The 27453-nt window shown below is 35.1% G+C and overlaps 1 protein-coding gene across 2 annotated transcripts in view; it reads right to left on the reverse strand.

Annotated features, from left to right (window-relative positions):
* The window catches only part of Rspo3 (R-spondin 3), an 81371-nt gene that overhangs the window by 49285 nt on the left and 4633 nt on the right, over window positions 1–27453 (reverse strand). For both annotated transcript variants that reach the window (XM_047557039.1, XM_047557040.1), the window contains exon 2: window positions 1601–1792. In XM_047557039.1, the coding sequence (XP_047412995.1) occupies window positions 1601–1792 (192 nt within the window). The remainder of the gene's footprint in view (window positions 1–1600; window positions 1793–27453) is intronic.

Genomic DNA, 27453 nt, shown 5'->3' on the forward strand with positions numbered 1-27453 from the left:
ACTGACTACTTACTGAAATGTTTTGATAATAAAGGATGAGCATTCCCATCCCAAATGTCTAAAACCCCAAATGCTCTAAAATATGAAATTCTTTTTAGCACCACATCAATGTGACACTCAAAAAGTTTCCAATTTCAGATGTTTGGATTAGGGATGGCTCAATCAGTAAAATATACACAAATATTCTAAAATCTAAAAAACTCCAGATTTGGAAACACTTCTGGTCCCAGGCAACTCAGAAAAAGATACTCAACTTGTATGTATATATATTGCCAAAAATGGTTAGAGGACAAGAATCCATTTGTATTAAACAATAGAGAAGATGTCTCATCAAAAGTTTTATAAACTGTACTGAGATACTGTCTTGTGTTGTTCTTAAGGACTATCTATTCATTCAACAAATATTTGATTGTCCAGTATATGCCAAGCATTATTCTAGGTATTGGTTGTTAGCAGTACACATGAGAAAAAAGAGCTAGACTACACAAAGTTTGCATTCTAGGACAAAACCTAATAAAAATAATAAATAGTTGACCCTTCTCTGGTGATTACTGTAAACCAGGATTATTATAATTTTAGGATATTAAGTTAGTTAAACTTTACAACAATCCAACAAGGAAGTCACTATGATGATTCCCATTTTACAGATAAGGTACCTGAGGCTCAAAACGGTTATGTAATTAGTTGGGAACCACAGACCTGGATTGGTTTTCAAAACCAGGAAGTTTGGTTGCAGTGAAAAATGCTCTGAAAAAACAACAACGATGATGACAACAATAGAAAAGAGAGGAAAAAGAAAAGGGAAATAACTGACAAAGGGCAAGGTCGATTATTTTGAATAAGATGGTCATGGAATGCCTCTCTGAGAAGATGGTCATGGAACACTGCTCTGACATACGAGAAGAATCTTGAATGAAATGGGAGAGCTAGCCATACAAAGATGGGCAAGGAGCTTTCCAAATTACCAGAAGAGCCAGCACACAACAGTAATCACAAAGTGGAGGAGAGGGAGTCATAGGAGAGGGAGTCATAGAAGTTGATTTTGGAAGGAAGGTAGAGCTATGTGTGATAATGGATAGAGGAGTGATATTTCCTAATTTACAGTTTTGAAAGTTCACTTGGGCTGAGTGTGGAGTCCCTTCTAGACCCAGAGAGTCCAAAATGCATCCAAAGGATGAAATACATGTTTGAGTCACTACACTGGAATCCTTGGGAAGTCCAAATAGCTACAACAATTCTTCAAGTTATTAAATACTTGGACTTTGTGATGGTCATGGGAACTAAGATGGTACTGATGCTGACAGTACTCTTCTATTGGTTCAATGAGTGATAACCATGTTCTTAGTCTTAGTTTTTCAACTAAACAAACAAACAAACAAACAAAAAATGAGGTTTTTGCTTTGTCTTGTTTTTGTTTGTTTGTTTTGTAAGTTAGTGGTGAAAATTCTTCCTGGCTTTGGGAGCTAAATTTAAGTAGGTTTAGCCTAATCATCAGGTAAACACTATTTACTTAACACTATCACAGATATATTAGAAGACATTTCAATCTGGAAAAGTCCCCAAGGATGAGATAAAAATATAATGTTGTGTAGGCACTTACTTGTACACTTATTTATATCTGGATATCGAGTTCCATAATATCCACTTGGACATGAAGAGAGACACACTCCTATCTGCTTCATGCCAATTCGTTCCAGAACAAAAAATAGTCTGGGCTTACATGACAAACATCCATTGTAATCTGAACACGTTGCACAGCCTCCTTGGCAGCCTTGACTGACGTTAGGATGCACTGGGGAGACAAATGGAGAAAGACAAAAACAAAAGTTAACTTATAAATATAGAAATTGCATGACATTTTCTGGTAGTGTTTACATTTCTTTCATTAGCTTTCAATTTGGTGGTAATGGGTGAATGAGGGATTTTTTTCCTACCTTTTTTTTTGGTGATATGATATATTTCTCTTTGACACATATGTTGCCTTTAATTTCAGTGTTCATAAAATTTGTGCATTTGAAAAATAGCAATGCATTTGAATTGAACAATTTGTAGAATATACGTGTAAAATATCCTTACTAAATTAGCTTCTCTGGAAATTGGGGACTGGCAATTCTGTGCTCATTTATGGATTGAAATTCATATGCATGAGTTTAGTTTTTCAGTTATGCAGTAGATGATAATCACGTCTTTAATTTCTTCAGCAGTATAACACACACACTAGGGTTTGAGTAAGACTACTAAGTTCCAGGATATTTATTTTCAACTATGGTATGTTAGAGAGCACAATTTTACTTTTTGATTCAGTGCAAATTGATTCTGAAACTGTTAGCTACACCAATGCTTTCTTGAAATATTTCTTCTCAAATGGGTTTAATAATTGCCAGTACAAATTGATATAATGGTGTAAATTTGATATTTATATTACCAGTATTTCCATGAGGGTCCTATGCAAGTGCTTATGGTAATTTATTCTCAGTATTGTATCTTTTGGGAGAGAAGTCTTATAATTTCTGTGCCCTTGTTTTCCACTTATTGAAGTAAAAGTCTTATATCCTGAGGATAGACTAGTCTGTTCCTAAGGATCTAGCTACACACATTCCCAGGTTTCGAAGAGTTACTTATGTAAGAGTGTCCACTATCAATTCTGAACAAATATGAATACCCATTTGGGAGACTGATGTTTACTTCAGATCATCCCTCCTTTAACTTTCTTACCACTATTAACTGTGTGCTATCTGATAGAAACTGCTGTCTAAGGGGTGCCTTTCAAGTGGCTGGTGTTTGGGATGATTTCCTCTCCTAAAATGTTCTCTATTCAAATATAATGCTAATAGCTTTATTGCCATTGCAGAATGCCAGAAGGGAATAAAAGTTCCTTTGAGAAGCAAAGGTTGATGCACAGGAGTTGAAAGGTCTCTTTACATACTTCTGACTTCCTTCATTGAAAGAGGAAGGAATAACTTTGAAAGGTCATGCTGTTATTAATCTGTATTCATAGTGATATTTGGTTATTAGTTCTTTTTTAAAAATGAAGACCTCCAGACTTACTTAGTAGGGGTACGCCTTACATAGGAGTGCATGGGTGAGGTACAGAGAGGTCATTTGGTTGACCAGCATCCTCTGCCTGTAAGAAGCCATCCTGGAATTGGCCACAGGAACCACAAACAGCTCATTCTCATTCCAAGACGTTTTGTAAATAAACTGAGGAAATGTGTGGGGGAAGGGAAGTCTGCTTTTCTTGTCCATGCTCTTCAGTAGGGTGGGGCAATCATATAAAGTGGCATAGGAGGTTTAGACATTATAGGGCCCGGGGGACTTGTAAGTGAAAACTGCTTTCCAAGTAACAGGGTCATTTTTCATGCCAGTAATTCTGCATTGGAGACTTACAGAAAATGTGTACATATTTTAAGCAGGGAAACACCCCAAAAAGGAAAGGTTCAAAAGAGCTCTATGTGTTCAGAATCAATCAGAATTTATTTCAGGAAGTTAGAGGTGTAGGTAAAAACCTGCAAACCCTTTTCAAAAAGAATTGCCTAGGGAAAAGTGGACCTAACTAGAAATAAAACTGTCTCAAGTTCCCAGGCACTGAGTGGCTCTGGGTTCAGTGAAGATGGACCAGATTGGTCCATGCCTGCATATCCTTATTTTTGAAATGTAGCTGCTAAGAGAAAACACATTGGCAAATCTGTATATCTTGAAACTTTTGTCAATTACAGCGTAACTTTAAATAGATCAGTTATCAGAATCAACATGATTTACATATTTGAAACCTCAAATAAGGGAATTCCTTAAGATAAATTTCAGTTTAAAAAACTGGATTTGGGGTGTTTGGAAAGTTCTCAGAAGAGAGCTCTGTATGGGCCTCATGATTGGAACCGGTATCCATTGAAATTATGAGATATGTCAAAAATACCTCACTCAATTCCCCTTTTCTCTGAGCTTTTACTGATGAAATGTACCACAGTTGACACTGTGCTACAATAAATATTTTTGCCTATCCTTTATCTACTTTGCCTATGAAGACAAAGGTTTTTTTGAAAAAAGTATTTTTGAAAATGCAAGGAAGACCCAGTTGTCCCAACTTGCAAAGAAAATTTGTTTATTTCTAGTCAGTGAACTTTCAATAGGGGCAGTGAATTTTGAATATGAAATGAAGGCAAACTTTATTTCTTCAAGAAAGTTTAAATGCTGGCTGTGGAAGTAAGAGAAATTGAAACTATAAAGTTCAGATTCTATGATTCTTTTTTTTTTTTTTAATGGTTGAATTCTGTAGTGACTGCTTTCTTGAATGCTGTATAAGGATCACTCAAATTATACAGTCAGTATTACACAACTAGATACAAATTTCCCAAACTTCATCTTAAGTCAAGAGCTTTTACTTTTTTATATGAAAACCACAGAAAACTTTGGTCTGGATTGACTGTAACAACTTTTTCAGTCATAAAATCTTGTGATCCTAAAATGGAAAATAGAATTTTACTTTGTTGTGTCTCTTCATAACCCCTATTCTAATAATAACGTCATTTTTCATTCGTAAATTGCTTTTTCCAAAAAATATTTTTCTACTATTATTTTATACAAGTATTGTAGATCTTGGAGGTGGAGAGCAAGGGAGGTTTCATGGAATATCTAATGTTTGAACTTAATTTGAGAAGGCGAGTCGGAGTTTACCAGTACATAAATGGCCCTGTGGGACCAGGGGAGGAAACACCACAATCACCCAAACTGAGGAGACTGGCATGAGTTCAATGCAAGTGGTGCATAAGTAGTGGGTTATGGAAAAATGAGGAATATCAGAAAGATTGGGAGAGAGTAGATCTAAAATTATGGACCGCTTTGTTGACTGTGCCAAAGAAATTATTCTGTAGACACAGGGGTTTCAATCCAATGAATGATATGACCAGCTTTCTGTTCAAAAGGAATTTTTCTAGTAGTATGGGAGTCCTGGAAAGCAGGAGATGAATAATGTAGTGTTCAAGGTAAAAGAGAGACAGTAGCTTATATGGTTGAAGCAGTATAATATGGTGAGAAAGGGGTGTGTGTTCTAAGGATATTTAGGAAGTGGAATCAATCAAATATGGCAACCAAAATGAATGTGGTCTGAACAAGAAAGGGGATTTGAGAAGACATGTTTCTAGTTCTCACCAGTGAAGAGAGAGCAGATGAACTACCAGGTGAATAAAACCTGCAGGGGAGGATTAGGACACAGTACATAGAATAAAGAGGTCTGAAAATACAAATATGGTTTAAAAGCACTAATTTTCATGGATGGAGCTTACTTTGGGGTGGTCAGTGGAGACATACATGAGAGTCTCTGGTGGTGGTGGAGACATACATGAGAGTCTCTGGTGGTGGCATTTTGTAAGGGAGGAACACTAATGACTGACAGAAAAAGGAAACAGTCCCAAATAAGCAACATTTGGTACGAGAAAAAGATATATTTTGAACAGAACTTAATAATGCTTTATATTTCTATACCGCTTTCAAAAAAAGCATCTCATAAAAGAAACTAAGTTACTATGGCGACTGTCCTATGATGTATATAAGTAAATTGTAATTACTTACTTTGAAACCCTAAGCTAGGACTCAAAGAAATACTCCAAATTACTGAATCAATACTGAGTTTAGATCAAAGTTTAAAACACATATCTTTGATATCTGGTATTTCTCTAAATATTAATAAACTTCAGATGTGCAACAAGGGTAGATATGAGTGGGAAATGGACAAATTCATGGGAAATTTAAATTGGGAACTTATGATTTTACAAAGTAAAATTAGCATGGCTTTCCTTAAAATTAAGAAATATTGGGGCTGGGGATATAGCTCAGTTGGTAGAGTGCTTGCCCCTCAAGTACAAGACCCTGGGTTCAATCCCCAGCACTGCAAAAAAAAAAAAAAAAATCTTTTCTTAGCCTGTTTATGAGACTTGAGTGTATGAAAAGGGTATATATCAATGCATAATTTAAAACCTACTTGCAGTGTCTGAATTGTCAACACTCATGAGCTAAGTGACTTCAATTTCTCTAGCTGTTAAACAAGACTTTTTACTACCTATTTGATAACCTTCGAATTATGGTACATAACTAATGAAACAGTTCCTAAGGAATGTCATGAGTGTTAATTCAACTATGATATCCAGAACATCCAGCATATTCTGTTGTGTTGTTTGGTGCTGAGAATTGAACCAAGATCCTCATGCATGTTAGGCAAACATTCTGCCACTAAAAGCTACACCCCCAGCCCTAGAACATAGATTTTTAAAGGGTACCAGAGCGTTTGGTCAATATATCACCTTACTAATTTTCAGTATTTATGATGTATCAAATAAATTACAGTATTGAAAACTAAGTTCTGCTTCTGTAATAATTTAAATATAAGTTCCAAAGATTGTCCTTACTTTAATTCCCTTATAAAGCTCAACTGAAAATGTACTACTATCTATTGCATGTTCTTTGCAGAAGAAATTCATTATTTTATGCTGCCAGTTACCTCTGATAGTCATTTATTTGTGGCTAGAGAATTTTTAAAAATATAAAATTTGATAAAACTTAGGCTTGTAAGACAGGTTTGACTGAATTCAAAGGAAGTGCTAAATAAGGAAGTGATTTATTGAATAAGTAATTAATATAATTAATGAACTCACAAATGTGATAAAAAATATTTTAAACCAAAACAAACATAAAACTTATACAAAGTCTTCTGAAAGCATTCTCGTTTCACATTCACTGCTTTCTTTCCTGAATGCAGGGGTCTTAATAGTCAGGGGAGGGAGAGTCCACAGTTAGTTTTACATTTGTCCTTTTCTCTAGGACCTCTCCTTTTATAAGAATCTTCACATTGAATGTAAGTTTCTTGAAGGCAGGGGTATGATTGCTTTGATAATTCCCTGGTAAGTTTCTTGATAATTCCCAGCTTCTGTGCAAAGTGGCTATTTATTGAATAAGTTCTCGATTAAATTATTATTATTTTTTTCTACTGGAGATTGAAACCAGGGATGCTCTATCTTTAATGAATGAAGATAAGTAGAAAAAATAAGCTACCTTATTTCATCCCAGAATTGTTACCATGCTATAATCGTGACACCCTGATTTTCAGAATGGATTTGGATTTTTCAGTCCAAAAATTGGTTTATAACCTTGCATCCCAAAATTGTCCCTCAGCATATTTCTGTTCAACACATGGCTTAAAAGGCAAAAACAGCAGCAACGTATCCACCAGTGGCCTATGGATGCATTTGTTTCCTTGGAAATGCAAGCCCAGAACTCTCAGCACTCACACACTGTCAGTACATTTCTGAAAGTTGACTTGGCAGGTTTGTTTAAGGCGCTGCAGTACTAATACTAAACACGTCTTTACAGGTGGTGCTGAGGCCCATATGTCAGAGACAGAAACCAATAACAGCACTGCTGAGTCTTTGAACCCAAAATATTAAATTTTCTAAGTCGATACCTCACAGAAGTAAATTTTCTTAAGTGTACTAGTTTGATTATAATGCACAAATCAATAACAACTAATGCGTTGACTTTTTTTTTTTTTTTTCCAGAGTGGAAAAATGTTCCCTAAACTGTCATGAAGAAATAATTTGGACTACTTGGTTTTAACATATATTCACAAGTATTCTGTGCATCTTAATCTTGTACCAAAGAGAGGTTAGTAATAAATGAATTTAAGTAATACCAGCACAATTTTAAAAGTTTCCCATAAAGGTCCCACTCCACTTTTTTGCAAAAATATTTTGCGTAAAATCTGTGATGATTTTGTGGTGAAATATGGTATCTGTGCTTTTCAAAAAATGATAAAGATGTTAAGTCAATAAATATTTAAGAGAAGGTGTCTATAATAATTGATTTTATGTGGGCCGTGCCTATGAACATCTGGTAAAAGAATCAAGTTCCAATTCACATATACTTTGAAGATGCTTAATTATGAAATGAATCATTCAAAATGAAATTATGAAAGTTCTCTAGAGGTCATTTAGCTGAATAATACATTCACCTGCAGAAAATGTGGGAATTTTTTTTCTTGCCTAAGTTAGAATAACATATTTCTACATATCTGGGAACTTGATTGTTATGGAACCATATTTAAGTTTAGTGTAATGTTACGGTCACTGAAAATTAAGAGATGTTTCATGGTTCTTATGGAATGCTTGGCAACATCCACTTTAAGAAAAATCTTATGTTAAAATTTTGAATTACTTGGCAGTCCCCTTCAGATTCTGTTGTATCAAGTAAGAAAATATTGAGACTCAATTTCTTTAAATTTATAAGTTAAAAAGCTTCCAAAGTAGAATTGACAATGGCCAGGTCTTCATAGTCATTTAAATAATTAGGAGAAGTTAGGTATGGAAAGCAAGATATATACAAGAGCTTTTTGAATAATATAATTACTTATTGAGATTTGACACTCTTTTGACATTCCCAAGTTATGAAACTGCATGAATTGAGGTCTAGTTACTATTCATTCACTGCATGCATAGTGGTCCATTGTTATCAATTAATAATTTCTTGAAAGGGATATATGTTTACATATCCAAACATATATACATCTTGCTATTTTTGAAATACTATTTATTGTTTGATGGGTTTAATGATTTAATATACCAATGTGTTAATCTTTAAATGAATTGAAATTCACCTATTATTTAAATGACATATGTATGCTTAAGTGTTTGTATGTAGATATGGAAGCATATACAATATAGACACATACATACATGATCATGCACACATACACATATGCATATTTTATTTGGTCTTTTATCAAAGTTAGTAGCACAGAAATTAATTGAAGTGTAACAGGATAATAGTGTGTGCTATACCTTTTGTCCCAGCGAACCCATCTCTAATCTGAAAGTTTGTGCCTGCACCAATGGGTTCTCAGAAATCCTAAGTCTCAGAGAGGAATATACTCAATAGCTGCTGAATACAGCCCAGTTGGTGCTCCACCATTATTATGTGGGGAAACACACTGTTTTTAATGGAAGTGATTTCTTTGAGAACTTGGTAAACCTTTCTTTTTCACTTACTAAATAATAATTTCCTAAAGGAGTCCAATATTTGTATTCTATAAATACTTAAAAATAAAACCACAGCAATAAGACAAACCTAACATTAAATAGCAACTAACTATTCTTTTCACTTAAATGAAGCCAGCTCAAAATATTATAAAAATGGCTAGTAAATGATGGTAGCTGCAGAAAATTCCTGAAATCTAAGCTATGATGACTACTTGGTAGCTAGATGTGAATGTGGTTGGCAAGGGCTATATTTTGCCTAATCACATGCTATAGGATCAGGACTAGAAATAAAAGATGGATGGGAGAACCAACAAGTGCAAAGATTTTTAAGGCTGTGGGAAAGAACCAGGCCTGAGGATCAGTACAGGAAGAAACCATAAGGCTGTAGTGCTGTGAGTGATAGGACATGAAGTTAGAGAAGGGCAGAGCCCGATCCTAAACTTCCAGAGTGAAGTGAATAGCCTCAGTCTACTTACACTCTGCATTTCTAAGTAAATATCAGAAGGAAGGAAAAGAACCCATGTGGCCTGATACATTTATTCATTTTAATTTTTGTTAATTTTATGAGTCTTTGAACAGAACCAGCTTCTTATGTTCTATGAAAATATGTCCTATTATTAATTTTTATACTAGAAGAGACTATTCTAATAAATGTTCTAATTAACATGAGAATTTACATATAGATCCCAATCTTTGAAGAGACAGTGCATCAATCTACATGTTCTTTGCTCTTGGAAACATTTCATTTCTCCTCTGTTTCTCCCCATCTCCCACCAGCAGTAATTTTAGTTTGCTTTGGGGTTTTAAATTTTCATTGCTCTTTTATTGGAGGGTATATGGAGGTGGGGTGGATGAAGAGAAATGGGAAAGTTATGAAAGATGTAAGAGGTCATAAGAAAAAGAAAGGGTAAAAAGTTTAAAATTACAATCTTTCATTTCATCTTTTCTTGCATTTTTCTAAATTCTTGCCATTAGCAATGTGCATATGAGACATCAGTAACTTAGAGCAACAATGCTATGGCTTTCATTTTACTATAACCTATTAAAAAACAATTTCAACATTATGCTCATGGAATGACATGAATTAAGAATCCACAAACTAATTTCAAAATTGATTCTTCAGAAGTAGTAAAAACCCATATTAGTTTTCCTGTGACCAACTAGGCAGCCATAGCTGATACTGCTGTAGAGACTGTAACAAACGCTTTTGCAGGATCAAAAATAAAGTTGTTTTTTTCTCCCCAAACCACAAGCAGAAACGCTATCATAAAGTTAATGCACTCTGCTACGGGTTAAAATGTAAGGTACTGATTCAGCATCTCCAGCTGTTGCTAAGGGAGGGAAAGCTTCCCCTTCTCCAAGTGGCCATGTTCCCAAGTGGAGGTGAATAGAGGACAAGAGGGGGTGGAGAAGGGTAATGGAGACCCAGTTCTGTAGAGAGCCAGGACCTGTTGATGAGTTAGTGGGTGGTAATAACAGCGTTTTTCATGAGACAGATCCAACAGTGTTCATCCAACAGTGGGAATCATTATGTGCTCTGGTCTGGCTAAAAGAGCCATTTCTTTTCTTTTTTTTTTTTTTAAAGGGAGAAATAATTAGAAATCAACACAAACAGAAAATGTGATAGTTTAATGGTAATGAATCTGCATGGGTGTAAGTCCATAACTACTAACTTCACATTCTTAAGTGAAACAAACTTCAGTTTGTGCTAAAAAACAAACTCAGCTTTGTTATATTCTGAATAAACTTGGATCTTCCTGCCACATAACATGCTAAAGTAGCATATCTGATGGCTGGAGGCTTAGCATAAGCAAACAGCAGGAGAAGCCTTGTGGTATTTTAACAGGCACAAGAAGATGTACAAACAGTTGGTATACCGTTTTTTAAAAAATTCAGCTTTATGTGCCACATCCTAAGTTCCGAGCAGAGAAAATAGTGAATTTTTCTCATAAAATTGCTAACAGAAGAGGGATACACATGCACCTTTGTGGGTCTGATGAATTTTTATGTATGTGCACAGCTCACTGCACTGCAACCTCGTTCAGACATGAGCCCTGCACACTTCCCAGAGGAGCACAGGGACAGGCTGGTGAGGCACTGGCTCCGAACTCATGCACAGTCTGTTCTGAATCTTAGTTTTGACATTTTTCTGCTAAATTACCAACATTTATCTCTTCTTCCAGCTATGGGTATAAAAAAATTAAATTATTCAACATCTAGACACCATCAGTTAGTAAACATACAAAGATGAACAGCTCCAATTATTTGCGTCAAGGTGTTCACAGTCTGATTATTTATTTAGATAAAAGTTGCTTAGCCTCTTTGAAGCAAGACTTTCCCATTTGCAACATGAGAGCATCTAGTTAACACAGAGGATTAATGAGAGGATCCTGGAAGATACTGTAAAGCACCAGCATCCTTACGGGCATGCATTAAAAATCAATAGGTAAAGGAAATTTTGTTTTACTCAGGAGGCACTAAATATAGCCTGTGTTATCTCCATCCATATTCAAGGCAGCTGGCAGATTTACCCAATAATAACTCTGAGAAACCACTAAGCAAGAAAGCTGGAAAGAAGGCAGGTGCTGATGTTTCCTTGTACAATAGGAGATTTGATAACTTGGGGAGCCAGAAACTCATAGTCAGAGAGAAGCTATTTTCTAAGAACCACAGATACAAACTCTAATGGGAATCTCTGGTAACCTCACACAACATTCTGGGTAAGAAGTCTTGGGGGCTCTGGCAACTCAGTGAAAACAAACACCTACTTAAACAGACTGAAAGATGTGCCGTGGAAATGCTACTAGTACAGTACAGAGGACCAAAGGTCTGTGCTTGTGGTCACAAAATTTCACTGCACAAAAGGACCTAGAGTACTTGTTCGAAATGCACATACATAGGTTCCACTCCCAAGGGTTTTGATTTGGGAATAGAGATGGTAGACTTAGCTGCACTTATAAGGAACACTCCACATGAATTTGATGCAGGTGACATAAATACCACACTTTCAGCATTGTATCATTACCATCTTCATAAATAATTGATTACTGGAGGCAGTCCTCTAGGGACTGATTATACTGAGAAACAAAACATTGCTTTCTGACTCAAGAAGCCTACAATGGAGTTTGTAAAATAATCTTTTAAAATTCCAAAGGCCATAAATATATAGATAAGAAATTGAATACAACAGATTTTTTTTTTAAGTAGGAGCAATTACCAATGGTTATATGAAAACTACAGAGAGCAATTAGGAATAGTTTATGGGACTTTAAGGGAAAAGAAGAACATATACAAATGAAAAGGGCAAAAGAGGTAAAGTGTTATGAACAAAATTATTTAGATAGGAATGCATAAGAAATATCTGGGAGGATGGAGAATATAATCATGGAACTTAAAAGTATCTTAAAGTTCTCTTATCTGTATCAGGTTTCAGATTTGAACCCCGCAGCTAATTAGTGCTCAGATGGTAGTATCATAAACCTTTGGAGGGATCTAGTTCAAACTGATTCTCCAGAATCATCTACTTTATTATGTCTATTAAAACAAAAGTCCTGATATTTGGGGGACATCCATATAATTATAACAATATTTATTTTTAAAAATTCCCTTTATAGACACTTAACCTCTTAGGAAGTTCTAGCTCCACAGAGAACACTCCTTCCATAGGGCAGTTGGTCCAACAATGTTGGGTGCTCTTGCCTCCACAACTCCTTCTCCCCATGATTGGAGCTGAATTGGGATAGGCCCTTAAGAATCTGCCAGTTCAGCTTGCCAGTCAGTAAGACTCTCATCTACAATGGAGAGTTCCCATAACCTTCAAGCCTTTATAGTCAAATCCAAAGAAATTATAATAACAGTAGACACTTCAGTGGAACTATATGGGGATTGCAGCAGTGCAGCAAAGACCATGAACTTTTACAGAAAAACAAAACAAAAAACCCCAGGGTCTGCTACCTATTAATCTTTGATGCTAACTACACAAATGACATAATATATTGGAGCTTTAACTATAAAATGAGCACAGTAAAAGTTGCTCTATTTATTTCAAAAAGGTGTTGAAAAAAATTGAATAAGATAATAATGAGAAAGTTTCCACATACTGCACAAAACTATATTGATATAAACTACATTGATTATTATTAATAATTATTGTTAATATTGTTTATGTAACTACTTGGGGTCAGATCTGAAACTCCCTTATTCCCAAGAATAGAATAAGGAGAGAAAACTGATAATGGTATTTTATGAGAGCAAAACAATTGACTTGTTTTTTAAATGGCGCCTTTTCATGAGTCATCTTAGGTTATTAGGACAACAGGTTATTGGAACTTTTTAAGGCTTGACAACTCTTGCAGTAAGGAAATAGATTGTGAAATAAATCCTCAGTCAATGAACAAATAATTTCTTTGAAAAAACCATTAATTAAACAAATATGAAATCAGATTGCCAGAAAATCCACAGAACACTTCTTAGGAATGTCAGTTTTTGCAACCATATGCCATGTGGCCTTTCGTGCTACACAATGGCCACAGGAGTCTTTTTTACTCTTGGATCTGCTGCAATGTGATCCACCAAGTTACTTACCTCTTTGGTCTCTCTTTTTCTGGTTCAGTAAAATGAGGGGTTAAGGCTGAATACATCATTTTCAAAACCCTTCTTAGCTATTAAAACATATTGTACATATTAAATAAGTGGTGCTATTTATAGTATATTCTGTAATATTTTCCGTCTCAGAAAATGGCACCATCCAGTTGTTAAAGCCAAAATCTAGAATCCCTCTTCATCTCCATCTCCAATCAACCTTTCTCATGGATTTTATCTCCTTACTAAATAGCATTCATCTCTTTCTATTTCTACTACTACTACTACTTTAACATTTAGCAACCAGATGGGCCTTTTAGGAACAAATGATTATATGGAGCTTCTGTTTTAAAAATAGTTTAAAAGCTCATTGCTCTTCCCAATTAACCACCCTGTCAATTAGCATGGTTTACTCCCTCTCTCATCCTCACTTTTTGTCCAATGAGGTAATAGTTCCATCTCTGCTGCAGAAAGAGATCTCTCCCTCACATAAGCATCTTCTAGCCCTTCTCTTTCACAGACTGAGTAAAAAGCAGTGCCACAGGGAAGGCTGTGCATTTGATCAGACAATCTAGGCGGACATTTCAGGTCTACCATTTCCATCTGTATCTACCATTTTAATGTGTTCCTTAACCCTTTTGAGCCAGTTTCTTCATGTATAAAATGGCTAAAATATGTCATGGTAATTGTTGTGAGGGTTACTCTAAATAACACTTATAAAAACTTCTGATAGTTGTCTTTCTTTACTAAAAAATCCTTCACAAATTAGTGATGACATACAAAAAAAAATTGAATCAACTTATTTTCAAGACTCTGGATTTTGGTCACTGACATCTTCTAAGTTATCAGCTAATGTTAGAAAAGGTCATCAAGAGACTTACAAAAGAAATCCAAATAACTTGTTGACGTATGTTTGCCAAACTGGTACTTTAAGTAGATTGGACTGTATGTTCTATCTAGCGGTCAAGGGTTACCATAAAAGGTTTGAGAAATGCTGCAGAGAGATGAACAAAAATGCACTATTTTTAAACATACAATATTTTAGTGTTTGTTTGGTAAAAGTAATTCCAGTTAATGAGCTAGTGTGAAAGTTCAGCTATAGAAATTAATCAATGTGCCAAAAATGGAAATTTGCTCAGCCAAACTATGCCACTTCATTATAAGCTTTACCTAACAATGCCAACTACGTTTACAGTACGCATAGCATGCTTCCTATGATTGTCACAAACGTCATGCTAAGTGATGACTGCTATTCATTGGTCATAAATCTTTAGACAAGAAAATACTGGGAGGCCTAATAAATTTCAGTGTTTTCTGTTGATCTTCCGTTCATCTTCCAGCTTCCTCCCCACAATGCTCTCTAGTATCCTTGTTTTCCAGAGAAAAAAATGTGGACACAAATTAGGCTCATTGTAAATTATTTAATGAATTTCCAATTCCATTTAAACAAATCTAACAGAGAAGTATTAATAGCTTAGAAATGAAATCTAAGTGTACTAATTTATCTTTAGCCAAATATTACTTTTTAATTATAGCTTCATATTTTCCTATTGTAAGTACTGTGCAGTGTCACATAGGCAGATTCCAGGTTTGTTTTGCTCACTTTTGTAATCCTGTAACATGAAAATAGCTGTTCAATGAATTAACAAATTTATGATGTTTTAGTCAGGCCTAAGTTTGCAATTTTTTTTTTCTATATTCTTCCCCCAACAAGATTTCTTTTTTCACTTGTTAGATTTTTAAATATGGTCTAAATATTTAAAAATACAAAAGGAAACTTACATGTTTAAATTCAAGCTCTAACTCCACATTCTTGAAGTTTTGACAGACAAGTTAGGTAGAGCATGCTAGAAGAATGAAAAGGGAAAGCCTGTTGATCCTTCTGGTGAAGGAACCTCAAGGTCACTTTCCTGCCTTCAGATAAATTAAAGAGTGGGTCTGCCACTTGATAGTGGATGCGACTCAATCACAGACTAAATGATTTGCCTAAAGTACACAGCAGGGTATAAACTAGAAATCAATCTCCCTGACTTGTGCTGGGTGATTGCTCTCACAATAGTCTAAGCCCAAGAAGGTAGTATGAAATAATGTAAGTCTTCTGTAATGAAGTTCATGAAGTTTCCATTCTGTCCCAAAGGTCCCTCTGTAGTATTTTCTTTGTTGAATCATAATTTATACAGAATGCAAGTGGGAATCAATTGGAAACTCAGTAGTGAATGATCATCATTATGTCTGAGGCAAAACAAGAAGTAAAGTCCCACTGTAGGTGTTTCAATGTTACTGAGATAGCATCTTTTTTTTCTAAAATGCTTTCTCACGGGAAAAAAGAAATCTTAATGTGAAGTTTAAAAAAAAAAAAAACTTACCTCACAAAGAAGGAAAAACCACAGATATCAATGAGGAATCTTAGACTGATTTGTCAACAAATAAGTTGAATTAAAATTCATAGCTTTTGCCTTGTGCTATGGCATACGCCTGCAATCCCAGTGACACGGGAGGTTAAAACAAGAAGATCACAAATTCGAGGCCAGCCACAGCAACTTAGAGTCCCTTGACACCCTCCAAAAGGACTAGGATGTAGCTTAGCAGTAAAGCACCCCTGAGTTCAATCTGACTACCAATAAATAAATAAATAAATAAATTCATAGCTGTTTATATTTTAGTGTAACCTTAAATCATTAAGGGAAGGAGAAAATAACTTGTCTAAAGGACGTATACCTTTGCCAGTCAGGTATCCCAGGAATCATCAGTATTGTAGAATTAACACAAAATAGTTAGGGAATGCTTTAAATTTCTTTGCTATGTTTTCCCCTAGTACGGCTGATTTTTTTATATCCGTGGGTTCCACATCCATGGTTCCAACAGAGGATTGAAAACATATATCTTTTTAAATTGTGTTTGTACTAAACTTGTTTTTCCTTTGTCATTTTTCCTAAAACCATGGCATTACTATTTATATGACATTTACACAGTGTTAGGTATAAGTAATCTAGAGATGATTTAGTATACAGTTGGATGTGTGTGGGTTATATGGAAATGCCATGCCATATTACATAAGGGATCTGAGCATTTGAGGATTGTGTCATCTGACATGGAACCTGGAACCAATCCCCTATGGATACTGAGGGATGATTATATATAATAAACACTTGAAAATGCTGTACAAATGGGAAACATAGAAAGGGAATATTGGTAAGCTTTTACTCCTCAAGGCCTAGGATGCCACACTGTTTTAACAAGTGATATTTGATATCAACATTAGAGCTCAATCATTATGCCTTTTAGTAGTTCTTAAATAATAATACAGAAACTGGAACTTAGATCAGATCAGATCTCAGATATGTGACTTCTCTTTGGTGATCATATGGAGAAAGAGCTAAGGACTGTGTTTGAACTTGCAGGGTGATAAGAAGATATGTTATTGGCCCCCACCCTCTTTTAAACCATTAAAACATCAGTAATGTTTTCCTATTTCAAATATAAATGACCTAATTTTCTCTACATTCTGTGCCCTTTAAACATCATCTAAAAGTCACATTTTGCCATTCAAATTGTTTAAGTTCATTCTAATTCCTCTCTTGATTATTTTGTCTTTAATCTTTTCTCCAGTGTACAGTATCAGAATCTATGCATCAGAGAGCATGAGGTCTGCTGTTGCAAACATTAATAAGATCTATCATTTAGGAACAGTTTCTTATACTTTGTTTAATCTCTAATGGAAAGGGTTTTTCTAAATATTTACACCAGAACAGTTGTAAGAATGAATCCTGCAAACTTGCGTGCAGATCTACTCCCAGAAGTAGAGGGTTGGAGTGTGTGTGTGTGTGTGTGTGTGTGTGTGTGTGTGATTCCTGATCTTATAATTTTAAGCAGCCTTGGAATTTCAGGGAGCTGCCTGCTAGAGTATAAAGGATTTGTATTAACAAAAAGGTACTTCAGTGTGCAGTGCAATTCAAGTAAAGTATTTGAACAGCCACTTTAGTTTATTGCTCTTGTAAAAATGACTTTCTATTTGCTTCAGGTTTAAAGAAAAGGGATTATGCAGGTTTCAGACACTCAGTGAATAAATTATCTATGAGAATAGAAACTTGTATGAAAAGTGTGAAGAAACATCAAACTTACTCTGTGCGTTGGTTCTCAAAGTGTTTAATACATAGAAATGACTTGTTTCTTTCCTGAGTGCTAAGTGGAGTCAGCATACAAGAGTTGTACACTGGGGAGAGAACTGAAATCTGCCAAGATAAATGCGAAGATAAATGCAGCAGTGTTTTATAAATTAACTCAGCTGTCTGTCTGTTTATTTTTTCTTTGGGTTCTAAAATTAAAACTGTTCAACTCATCTTAGCAGTAGTTGAGAATTTAGGGAGTGCATGAGGAAGTGAGTTTGGGCTAGGAAGGATGAGGAAAATTTCCTGCACTGGAAAATCTTGGCAATTTTCATTTGAAACATGCTCTTATCTCATGAACTATAGTGCTTCTGCCCAACAGTCTATGAATTAAGTAGTTTGGCTAAAAACTATTGCATGAAGGTTTCTGGGATTGTAAACACTCCATTTATAGCATGAGTAATATATTAAATTCAGACACAGACAGTTTTAAATGAATTCCTGGAATGTCCATGGGGTGTCCACATGGATACTGAAGATGGCAATGGTGGCCTGAAAAGATTTGGAGCTTCTCTTACTGGAATTCTCCCTTTCTTTATTATAAATTAGACTGACATATGGGCACATATACCCACAGGTCTGAAAACACACATGAATCAGGGGTTGGGTCCTTGAGGCTTGATACTGGGTGTAATGACAAATGCTAGCAATTGTTCTAGGAGTAAGTATGCATCTATATGATCCTGCAAACCTAACTAGCCTTCCAGAAAATCCCACTGATCTCTTTTAAAAGCTTGGATCTCCATCAAGCTCTGGATACAATTGAGACATTGATTTTTCTATGTGAAGAACTACTAAGAGTTATCATTTTGAGGATGGCATGAAATTGTGAATTCAGATCAAAGGGCCTAAGGATACAATCTCTGGGCCTTCTTTCTTCTTAATGAATAAGTAATGAGAGTCCTTTTAGCTTCTGGATCAAAAACATTATCTTAATTTGAGAAACAAAACTATATTCTGTAAGAAATATTCAACTGCTTAGTATGTGCTCAATTAGTTTGTAGCCAAGCAACTTTTGTCCTTCTGTGTTTAATGGCAGAAACTATACAGCATCAAAAGATAAGGGTGCAAGTAAATAGGTCAAAGTGTTACAGCTAAATTAAAAAAAAAATTTTTTTTGATTCTTCCATTCTTAGCTGCTGCTGCTGCTGCTGATGATGATCTGTGCTAAGGATTGAAACCAGGAGTGCTTTACCCACTGGGTTACATCCCCAGTAACCCTGCTCCCACCCCCCCCTTTTTTTCTTTTCTTTTCTTTTTTTTTTTTTTTTTTGGTACCAGAGGTGATTAACTACTGAGCCACAAACCCAGCCCTTTTATTTTCATTTTTTTTAGAGACAGGGTCATGCTAAGTTGCTTAGGGACTCACTAAATTGCTGAAGCTGACTTTGAGCTTGCAATCCTCCTGCCTCAGCCTCCCAAGCCACTGGGATTACAGGTTTGTACCACTAGGCACGGCTAGTCCTAGTCCTTTTTATTTTTCTTTTGAGACAGAGTTTCACTAAATTGCCGAGGGTCTTGTTAAATTGCTGAGGGTAGCCCCAAGTTTGCAATCCCTGCCTCAGCCTCCTGAGTTACTGGGACTACTGGCATGTGCCACTGCTTTAGTCTTATATTATTTCATTGTCAAACTCAAAACTAAAGAAAATCAAATGTGTTATTCTTCTGTATGGGTCATAATGATAAACAAATCACTATAACTATTAGGTTTATGCACAATGCAAGAGGTCAGGGTTTATTTACCACATGATCCATGAATATTGCTAACTGCCAGAAAAAGCTGGCCAGGAAAAGATTTTGACTTCCTCTCTGTTTTAGTCAGCTTTTTCATCACTGTGACCAAAAGACCTGATGTGAAAAATGTAGAGGAGGAAGAGTTCATTTGGGGCTCATGGTTTCAGAAGTTCTCAATTAACAGATGACTGACAGTTGCTCTGGGCCCAAGGTGAAGCAGAACGTCGTGGCGGAAGCGCATGGTGGAAAAAATTAGCTCAGGACATGGAAAAGAGGAATCAGGAAGAGCTCCTTTCACCTGGGACAAAATATAGACCCCAAAGGCATGCTCCTAGTGACTTATCTCCTCCAGCCACACCCTATCTGCCTACTGTTACTGCCCAGGTAATCCTTATCTGGAGATTAATGCACTGATTAGGTTAAGGTTGTCATAATGCAATCATTTCACCTCTAAACTTTCTCACATTGTCTCACACTTGAGATTTTGGGGGACGTCTCATATCTAAACCATAACACTCTGTATATTCAAATTAAGCAACATCACTCATCCATATGTCTATAAATAGAATTAGTAATCTAAGCTCAAGGTAATATGACAATATACAGAAGTCATTCTGAATAATAAAGGAATTTGAAACTTGAAGGATATTGACTAGCAGGAGCTTTGTGTCTTTGTTCAAATGAAGATCTATCAAATGAGATTATTATATATAGACTCGTGTGCTTCTTGAATATATTCCTATGAAAAGAGTAAATTGTCTTCCACTTTGTCATATAATGAAAGTTTAAAATGATAACTCCTCTTATTTGTTGATAATTTCTACTTAGCCACTTCCAGTACTATGATTCTAAAAGGTATCATTTTAAGTACAAGTGAGTTTAGTTTTTTTTTTTTTTTAATTTTTAAAAATGTTTTATTGTGAATTCACTCTTGGCCTTAGTTCTGGGAATTTTTAGAGCTCTTGTCTTGGTGTAAATGCACTGCCATCTTCTTATTGTCAAATGTTCTTTCAATGATTATTATAGCTAAATTGACCTAAGGATGCTTATAAGGATTTGGTCCCTTCCCTTTTTCTCCTAGTAAGGTAATTCTTTGGGGAAGACTGAGACTACATTCCTGTGGTTCTTTCAGTCTGCTCAGGAAGGAAGGAGGATTGTGAGAGTGACAGAAATTCTCATTGTGGGCTTTGCAATGCTGCAGGCAGGCAGGTGGTTTATAGAGAGAGGATGGCGACATGAACTCTGCACGTACTAATGACGGGTTTCCATCTTTTGCATGTTTGGGGTGAATGACCTATTGAGGAAAAAAAATAGGTGAAAAAGCATTGTTTTCTGGAGGATTTCCTGCTCTCTGTAACTCATGATTTCTCCCAATCATTAGGGACAAGTAACGAGGTCTAACCACGGAGCAATGGCTCAAGCACACTATGATGACCCTCCTCCCAAGGAGCCTGGCTTTGCTCATTCTAATTACTTTTGGCAATTGTGGTTATTGGGATTTGGCCTAGTGACTCACTGGAACCCAAATTTTCCCAAAGAGCCCCTTTAACAAGCAGAATTAAATCTGACAGGAAGCCCAGACTTCCACCTCAGTTTTCATGGAGTTTTCCCCGATTTATGGCAAGGTTTGAAAATTCTTCATGGACGAGTAAAGAATAATAAACAAGATTTAATGAAGATAACTACTCAAAGAAAAGCACATTAGGAGTGAAGTAAAAAACAGTAAGTTTTTTTTATTACCACAAAGTTTTCCCCATTAAGTTAGAGTTAAAAACTATGCTATTTATAGTAGTTTTACTGATCACCAGTAGTCAATCTAAAGTTAGGAATTATAGAGACCATAAAAAGGAAAAGGGTGTTTATTTCTTGTTAGGCAGTTGTCTAACCATTAGGATTCTCCTAACAACAAGGAGGATACTAGGGCACATTACCAATCGAATGGTAAGACATAAACAAAGAAACAAAAAACAGTGGTTTATTATAAAGTAGCTTTGAAAAAAGTTGAATATGGCTATATGACCAGTACTCCATGATCCACAGGTGCTTTCTTTGCTGCGTCACCCACCACAGCAGAGCCCAGAAGCAAGCACACTCACCCATAAGCCAGTGCTCTTATTCCACAAAGCTAGTACCTACTAAATACACTATCATGTCACTGCCTGCACTTTATTCCTAGACTCTTTGAGACAATTCTTTATCAGATAGTCCTGTCTTTGCAAGTCAGTGCCCCAAGTTTATCAATACTCTGATTAAAAACAGAGTCCTATCAGATTGTTTTATATTTTCAACTAGCATTTGCTCAAATGATATACAGTTCATCTCTTATTACACTCCACACAATTTTATATTGCCTGTCAAACCCTCATAAACCTGGCATTGTTTTCAACAGTTGCTCAGATGCAATAGTTATTCTTGAATTAAGGGCCTGATGATATTTCCCAGTCTCAGCTCGGCATTTGCATCACCAGAACTACTTTTAAAAATAAGGATATCCAAGTCCCATCTCCAGGGATTGATTTATTTCATCTATGGTGTGGTCTGGGTACTGGTTTGTGTTTTAAAAAGATCTCCAGTTGATTCTCATGTGGACTCAACATTGAGAATTTACTGTACCAAGACCCATAAAGAAAAAATTCAGAGTGGAGGTTACTATTTATGCCGCTCGTGGTAAAAGGAATAATAATAACAGATTTTATGAAGCATCATAAATATAACTTTTCTGGATAACAAAATGTAGGCAGTGAAAAATCTATTGTGGTTGTAAATTAGATGGAAAGATTTTGATATTTAACTATAAAATTATAGACTTTGCCCACATCCTCATGCCTAAGTTAATCTTCTCTTGGATATGTACATCATATTTGGGAAGAAAAATTTCAGAATATTTCAAATAAACTGTGCAATCCTATTGTTTTTTATGAAAAAGATCAGCAACTTTTTAATTCTTAAAAACAGTGCAGGGCAGGTTTAAGGAAAGAAAGGATAAAGGTTAGAAAAAATAAAGACATGTAGGGGACAAGACTTGAATACCAGAAGCCACCTACACAAGTAATGTTTGAAAAAGATTTGTGGTTTGTCTCATGTGGAGTAAGAGAAAATGACCTTGGTAAGAGAAAGGAAAAGTAAGGTGGGGTTTGAGAAAAGGCCTTGTGATTGCCCCAGGAATTGAGCTGGCAAGTGCAAATGTGGGCTTTGGGGCCAAACTAGACTAGAATCCAGGTTCTCACATCTTCATTACCTGGTGGACTATGGTGAGACCACTGAAATATTCCTCCAGGGTATGTATGAGGACTAAATGGGATCAATTTTTCAAAAACATTACCTAAAGGGTTTGCTACTCTTAGGTAATTAAAACATGGAATATATTAAGTAAATATTGTTATCACAATGCTTTTAAAAATATAAATATATATTAAGATAAAACATACAGGAATATAACAGTGATTCTGGGAGCTATGAAGCTATAGTTTACCATGAAGCATTTAATATGCTTTGACATATTAGTTTATCTCTTATTGGCAAAATATGACTTATAACCCCTCTGATTATATGCCAGCTGTCAAGATGACTGTGTTTATACCTTTGAGGTCCTTTTGTATGACAGAGAACAGAATAGTGAGAAACTACTGCTTTTTCTTACCAACTTATTGAGCATATGTTAAGAAAACAGTGTTCTAAAATAAGCAGTTCACAAATTGTTATTTTACATTGCGTGGTGGTGGTTTGTATTATGTGGTTATAAAATGGGGGTTGCTTTACCACTTACTCTCAGGAATGTGCTTTGTATTGGGGTATAATTATAAATATGCTTACCAGCTAGTTTTCTGGGGACAATTTTTGGGAGTGAATATAGCACACTGGGTTATTATGTATACATTTTGGAAAGGTAACTAAATCTAATCCATGACCATGCCAAGTACTCAGAAGGAGACTAGAACAGACTTCTTCCTATACAGAAACCCAGAAACAAAGCAAAGGAAAAAGGAAGCCTGGTTATTACTGAGGCTGGACAATTCCAGGTTGGGATATTACACTGAGGGACTAGATTCCTGCAAGTTTTATGCCATTCTGGGATTCTGTTTTTAAAACAGAACACTTTGTAGAGAAATCTGCTTGAAAGTAGAATGCTACTGTTATAAATAGATACTAGGTCCAAATGGAATGGTTCAAAAAATCATTTTTATACCCTACAGAAACTTTTCTTTTATTACCATACAGTTTTCCAAGTCTCCTCATGCTCTGTGGCAAAGTAACATAGTCCCTCAGGTAATGGGGCTTCCAAGTATAATCTTCAACTTCAAGATCTGGCAACTGACAACTGCAGCTCATGCCAGTGACCATTCTCTTATGTAATATAGAGAACACTATGAAAATGAGGGAACCACAGTGAAGAACGTATTAAACCATTTAAAGTGGACAACGCGCTTTAATGTAATTAATCTTAATTTATATGACCAGGAAGAATGAGTCTCAATGTCAGCAATGCAAACCTTTTGATAATAATAAACAAGGTATCATGAGATCTTATCTCACATGTCCAGCTATCCCCTTTATGTGAGTGACTCTAAAGCTCTTGATTTCAGTTCTTGATACTCACTGAAACTGGTTCGGACTCCATAAATGTCTTATAAGTGCCTCAAAATAAAGAGAGTTCAAAAGAAAATAAGTTTTCTATCAAATCTGCTTCTCCTACTTGCCTGTGTTTGTGTTTGTCTATCATTTTCCCACTAACCAACACCTGAGTCCTCATACTCCAAGGTTAAGTGCCAAATATGACTTTCCTTCTTTTTCCCTTTCACATCCAATTAATTGCCCAGAACTACTGATTTGATCAAAATAAATTATCTGCTACATGTATTCTCATTCTCAATCATTCACTCTCAGCACAGGATTTTTTGCCTTAAACCTGGACTATCAGAATTAGCTCTCCCTTGTCAGCATAGGTCGCCTTTGAAAGCCTGCCATGGTAGGGTAGCTCTCAAGCGCTGCTCTGCTTGGTACTTCAAATCAGCTCCCTATGATTCTAAGCCCAAGCCTAAGTCTACGGAGCTGCCATAGACTGCTGACTGATGCTTCAGCTCTGGTTTTCAGACACTAGAAACTGATGGGTGGGACATTATCATAATTAACTCATTCCTGAGTTTAAAAAGTTGCTCATTAGTTAATATTTATGTGATAAACTTTATGGAATAAATTTACTTATAATAAATGATTGCTTATGTTTACAGTTTTATTTGCTAAATTTAGTTGAACAGAATAAATAAGCTTAGAAGGATTATTTAGCTAACTAGTCATGACTTATGTTCTCATTTCATAAGATTCGAAGTTGAGAAGACTAGTGAAGGATGTAGGTCTGAATTTTTTAAATCAACTTCCTCCTTTTTCCATGGGAGAAATGTCACCTTACGTAGTAAAATGACTTGCCAGCGTTATCCAATCTTGGTAACAGAGCTGGGTCCAGAACCCAGGTTTCAGCTTTTCAGTTTCCTCTTCCACACTTACATTGGGGATTCTCCTTCTCAGGTCTCAGTCTTTACTATGAACTTATGCTGCTTGTCACTCATGAAATCATTTGGTACAGATTGAACACTAATAAGGCAGTGCTTGCATTTACAAGCAATTAAATCTATTTCATTCTTTAGTAACACTGAATTTTCCTTTAAAAAATTCCAAAAGAATTTTAGTGACAACAGATGGTAACAAGGTTCCTATGCAAAATTACAAAGGTAGGAATGCTTTTATCAGAAAAGAGGCACCTGCAACTACATTTTTAAAAATGAAATTTTAAATTACTCAAACTGTTCATGTGTTAAAATATTGCGGGTATTTTGCTTAAAAGTTACATGTTGTTGAAACTTTGGGAGTAGAGAATGGAATTTCTCAGCATTCAATGACACTTATGCATTTAGCATTCTCAGCACCCCCACAATCCTTGACAATGGAACATATTTTTAGTATTGCTTGGGTTACAACTTTTATCAGAATGCTAGCAATATTCCTGAATGGAAAGATCTAAAGGGATAAATTAAATAAACAGAAAAATATAGGTAACACCTTCCATAAATATATACTTCATGTATTTTATTAAGGCTTTTTACTTATTTGATGGTGTTGGAAATTGAACCCAGAGCTTTGTGCATGCCAGACAAGTGCTCTATCACTGAGCTATATACCCAGCCCTTTATTAAAAAATAATAACAAAGCATTTTCAAATTTACTGGGTTCTCCAACAGATGGTAAATTTTAAGATAATCCAATTGTGTTCATCCTTGAGAAAAATTCACAACAAAGAATTTACATTTTCTCTCAAAATCTAAAGCAAGACCAAAAAACTAAATAATTTATAAGATAACATTTTTTCAAATTATCATTTTTGAAAGAATGCTGGTGTACAATGTATTACTAGGAGAAGAAACAGTCATAACTAAGTCAAATGTAAAATTTCAACACTGTCTTGCCTGATCCTTACCATGCCCTGAATGATGTTTTCCTAATGGTAACCAAAGTTGATTCTTCCATTTCATGAAATACAATATTCACTATCCTGGCATTTCAAGAATTCACTACTTGGAAATTTTGGGGGGTGGGGATGGAATGTGTGATTAAATAGTGAGGAATTGAGAAAAGAAAGTCCATGGCAATGTCTAATATGAAACTTCTGGTTAGAGATAAATGGGAAAAAGATTATTTAGTAAATCATTATATCAATAGTAGTTTTATTTATTCATAGTTCGTTCTGACAATTACAGAGTAATCTTTCCATCTTAACTCTACATATTAAAAACGCTACCTTATCTAGGATTGGAAAGATTTTTGCATCTAAAAGAGATTAGACATTTAACTAAAAAATATTTTAGATATTACTAGCAATCTGGAGAATTCTGTCCAGATTCAAATAATCTAAAACGATCAAATGACTAATAAACTCGTTTTGTAGTAGTATAGCAAGGGTTTTCCCATAATAACTTGAAAATCAAATTTTACTACATGTCGTAATTTCTATTCATTGCTTTCTGGGGACCTAATTTGTAGAATACTGAATACCAGGGAAATCTTTAATAGAGAAACGATTTAGCAAAGCTTATCTACTTATAAGTTGAAATACTGTTCATATTTCTTGCTTAAAGGAATATTGAAATAATCACAGCAAATCATTTTTACACTCATTTTTATATTCCCAATTACTTCGACGAACTTGGAGCTAAATGATAGCATTGTAAAGTTACTGTTTCTAATGTGCTTAATAAAAATCCTAGTGAAGTAATAACAAAGAATTAAAATAGTATAACGACAGGATATTTTAGTAAACAAGTTTCAAAATGTAATGATGATTAAATTAGCTTCACAAAGATAAATAGTTTTTGCTTGTATTTAAATGTTGTCACTACTGTTAATGAATTTGAATTTGTCTTTGATTTAAATGGATGCCATATGATATGTCACAGAATAACTCTCCAGAAAATTTTGTTCATGTCTCTATCTGTAAATGATTTTCTCAAAAACAAGGTAGACTGGTGACACATGTAGACAGGTGGAAAAAGAACTGTGGTAGTTAATATTCAAATCAAACTTTCATTCAATATTAATATTATAAAATGTACAGTAGAATGATTTTTTTTGTTGTATCAGATAACTTGTTGTTTTCCAGGATTAGCAATATAATCACTAAATGCATATCAGAATCTCAAAAAATGACTCAACATCTGAAAGAATATCATTAGTAATGACCAGTTTATTCCAGTAAATTCATTTTTTATTTTATAATTATTAATATTATTTTGTTGGTAGTCTTACTCATTTTTTCAGTCTTCTTTATGAAAAACATTAAAAGTTTTATAGACTTTGCAATGGGGTGTATTGCAATTATGTACACAATGGTTTTTCAAAAATTGCATTTATCTGGAATCTGAACAATTAAAACCCAATTAATAGATGGCAGCAAATAAAATGGA

Source organism: Sciurus carolinensis, chromosome 7 (assembly GCF_902686445.1).
Source record: "Sciurus carolinensis chromosome 7, mSciCar1.2, whole genome shotgun sequence".
Lineage (NCBI taxonomy): Eukaryota > Metazoa > Chordata > Mammalia > Rodentia > Sciuridae > Sciurus > Sciurus carolinensis.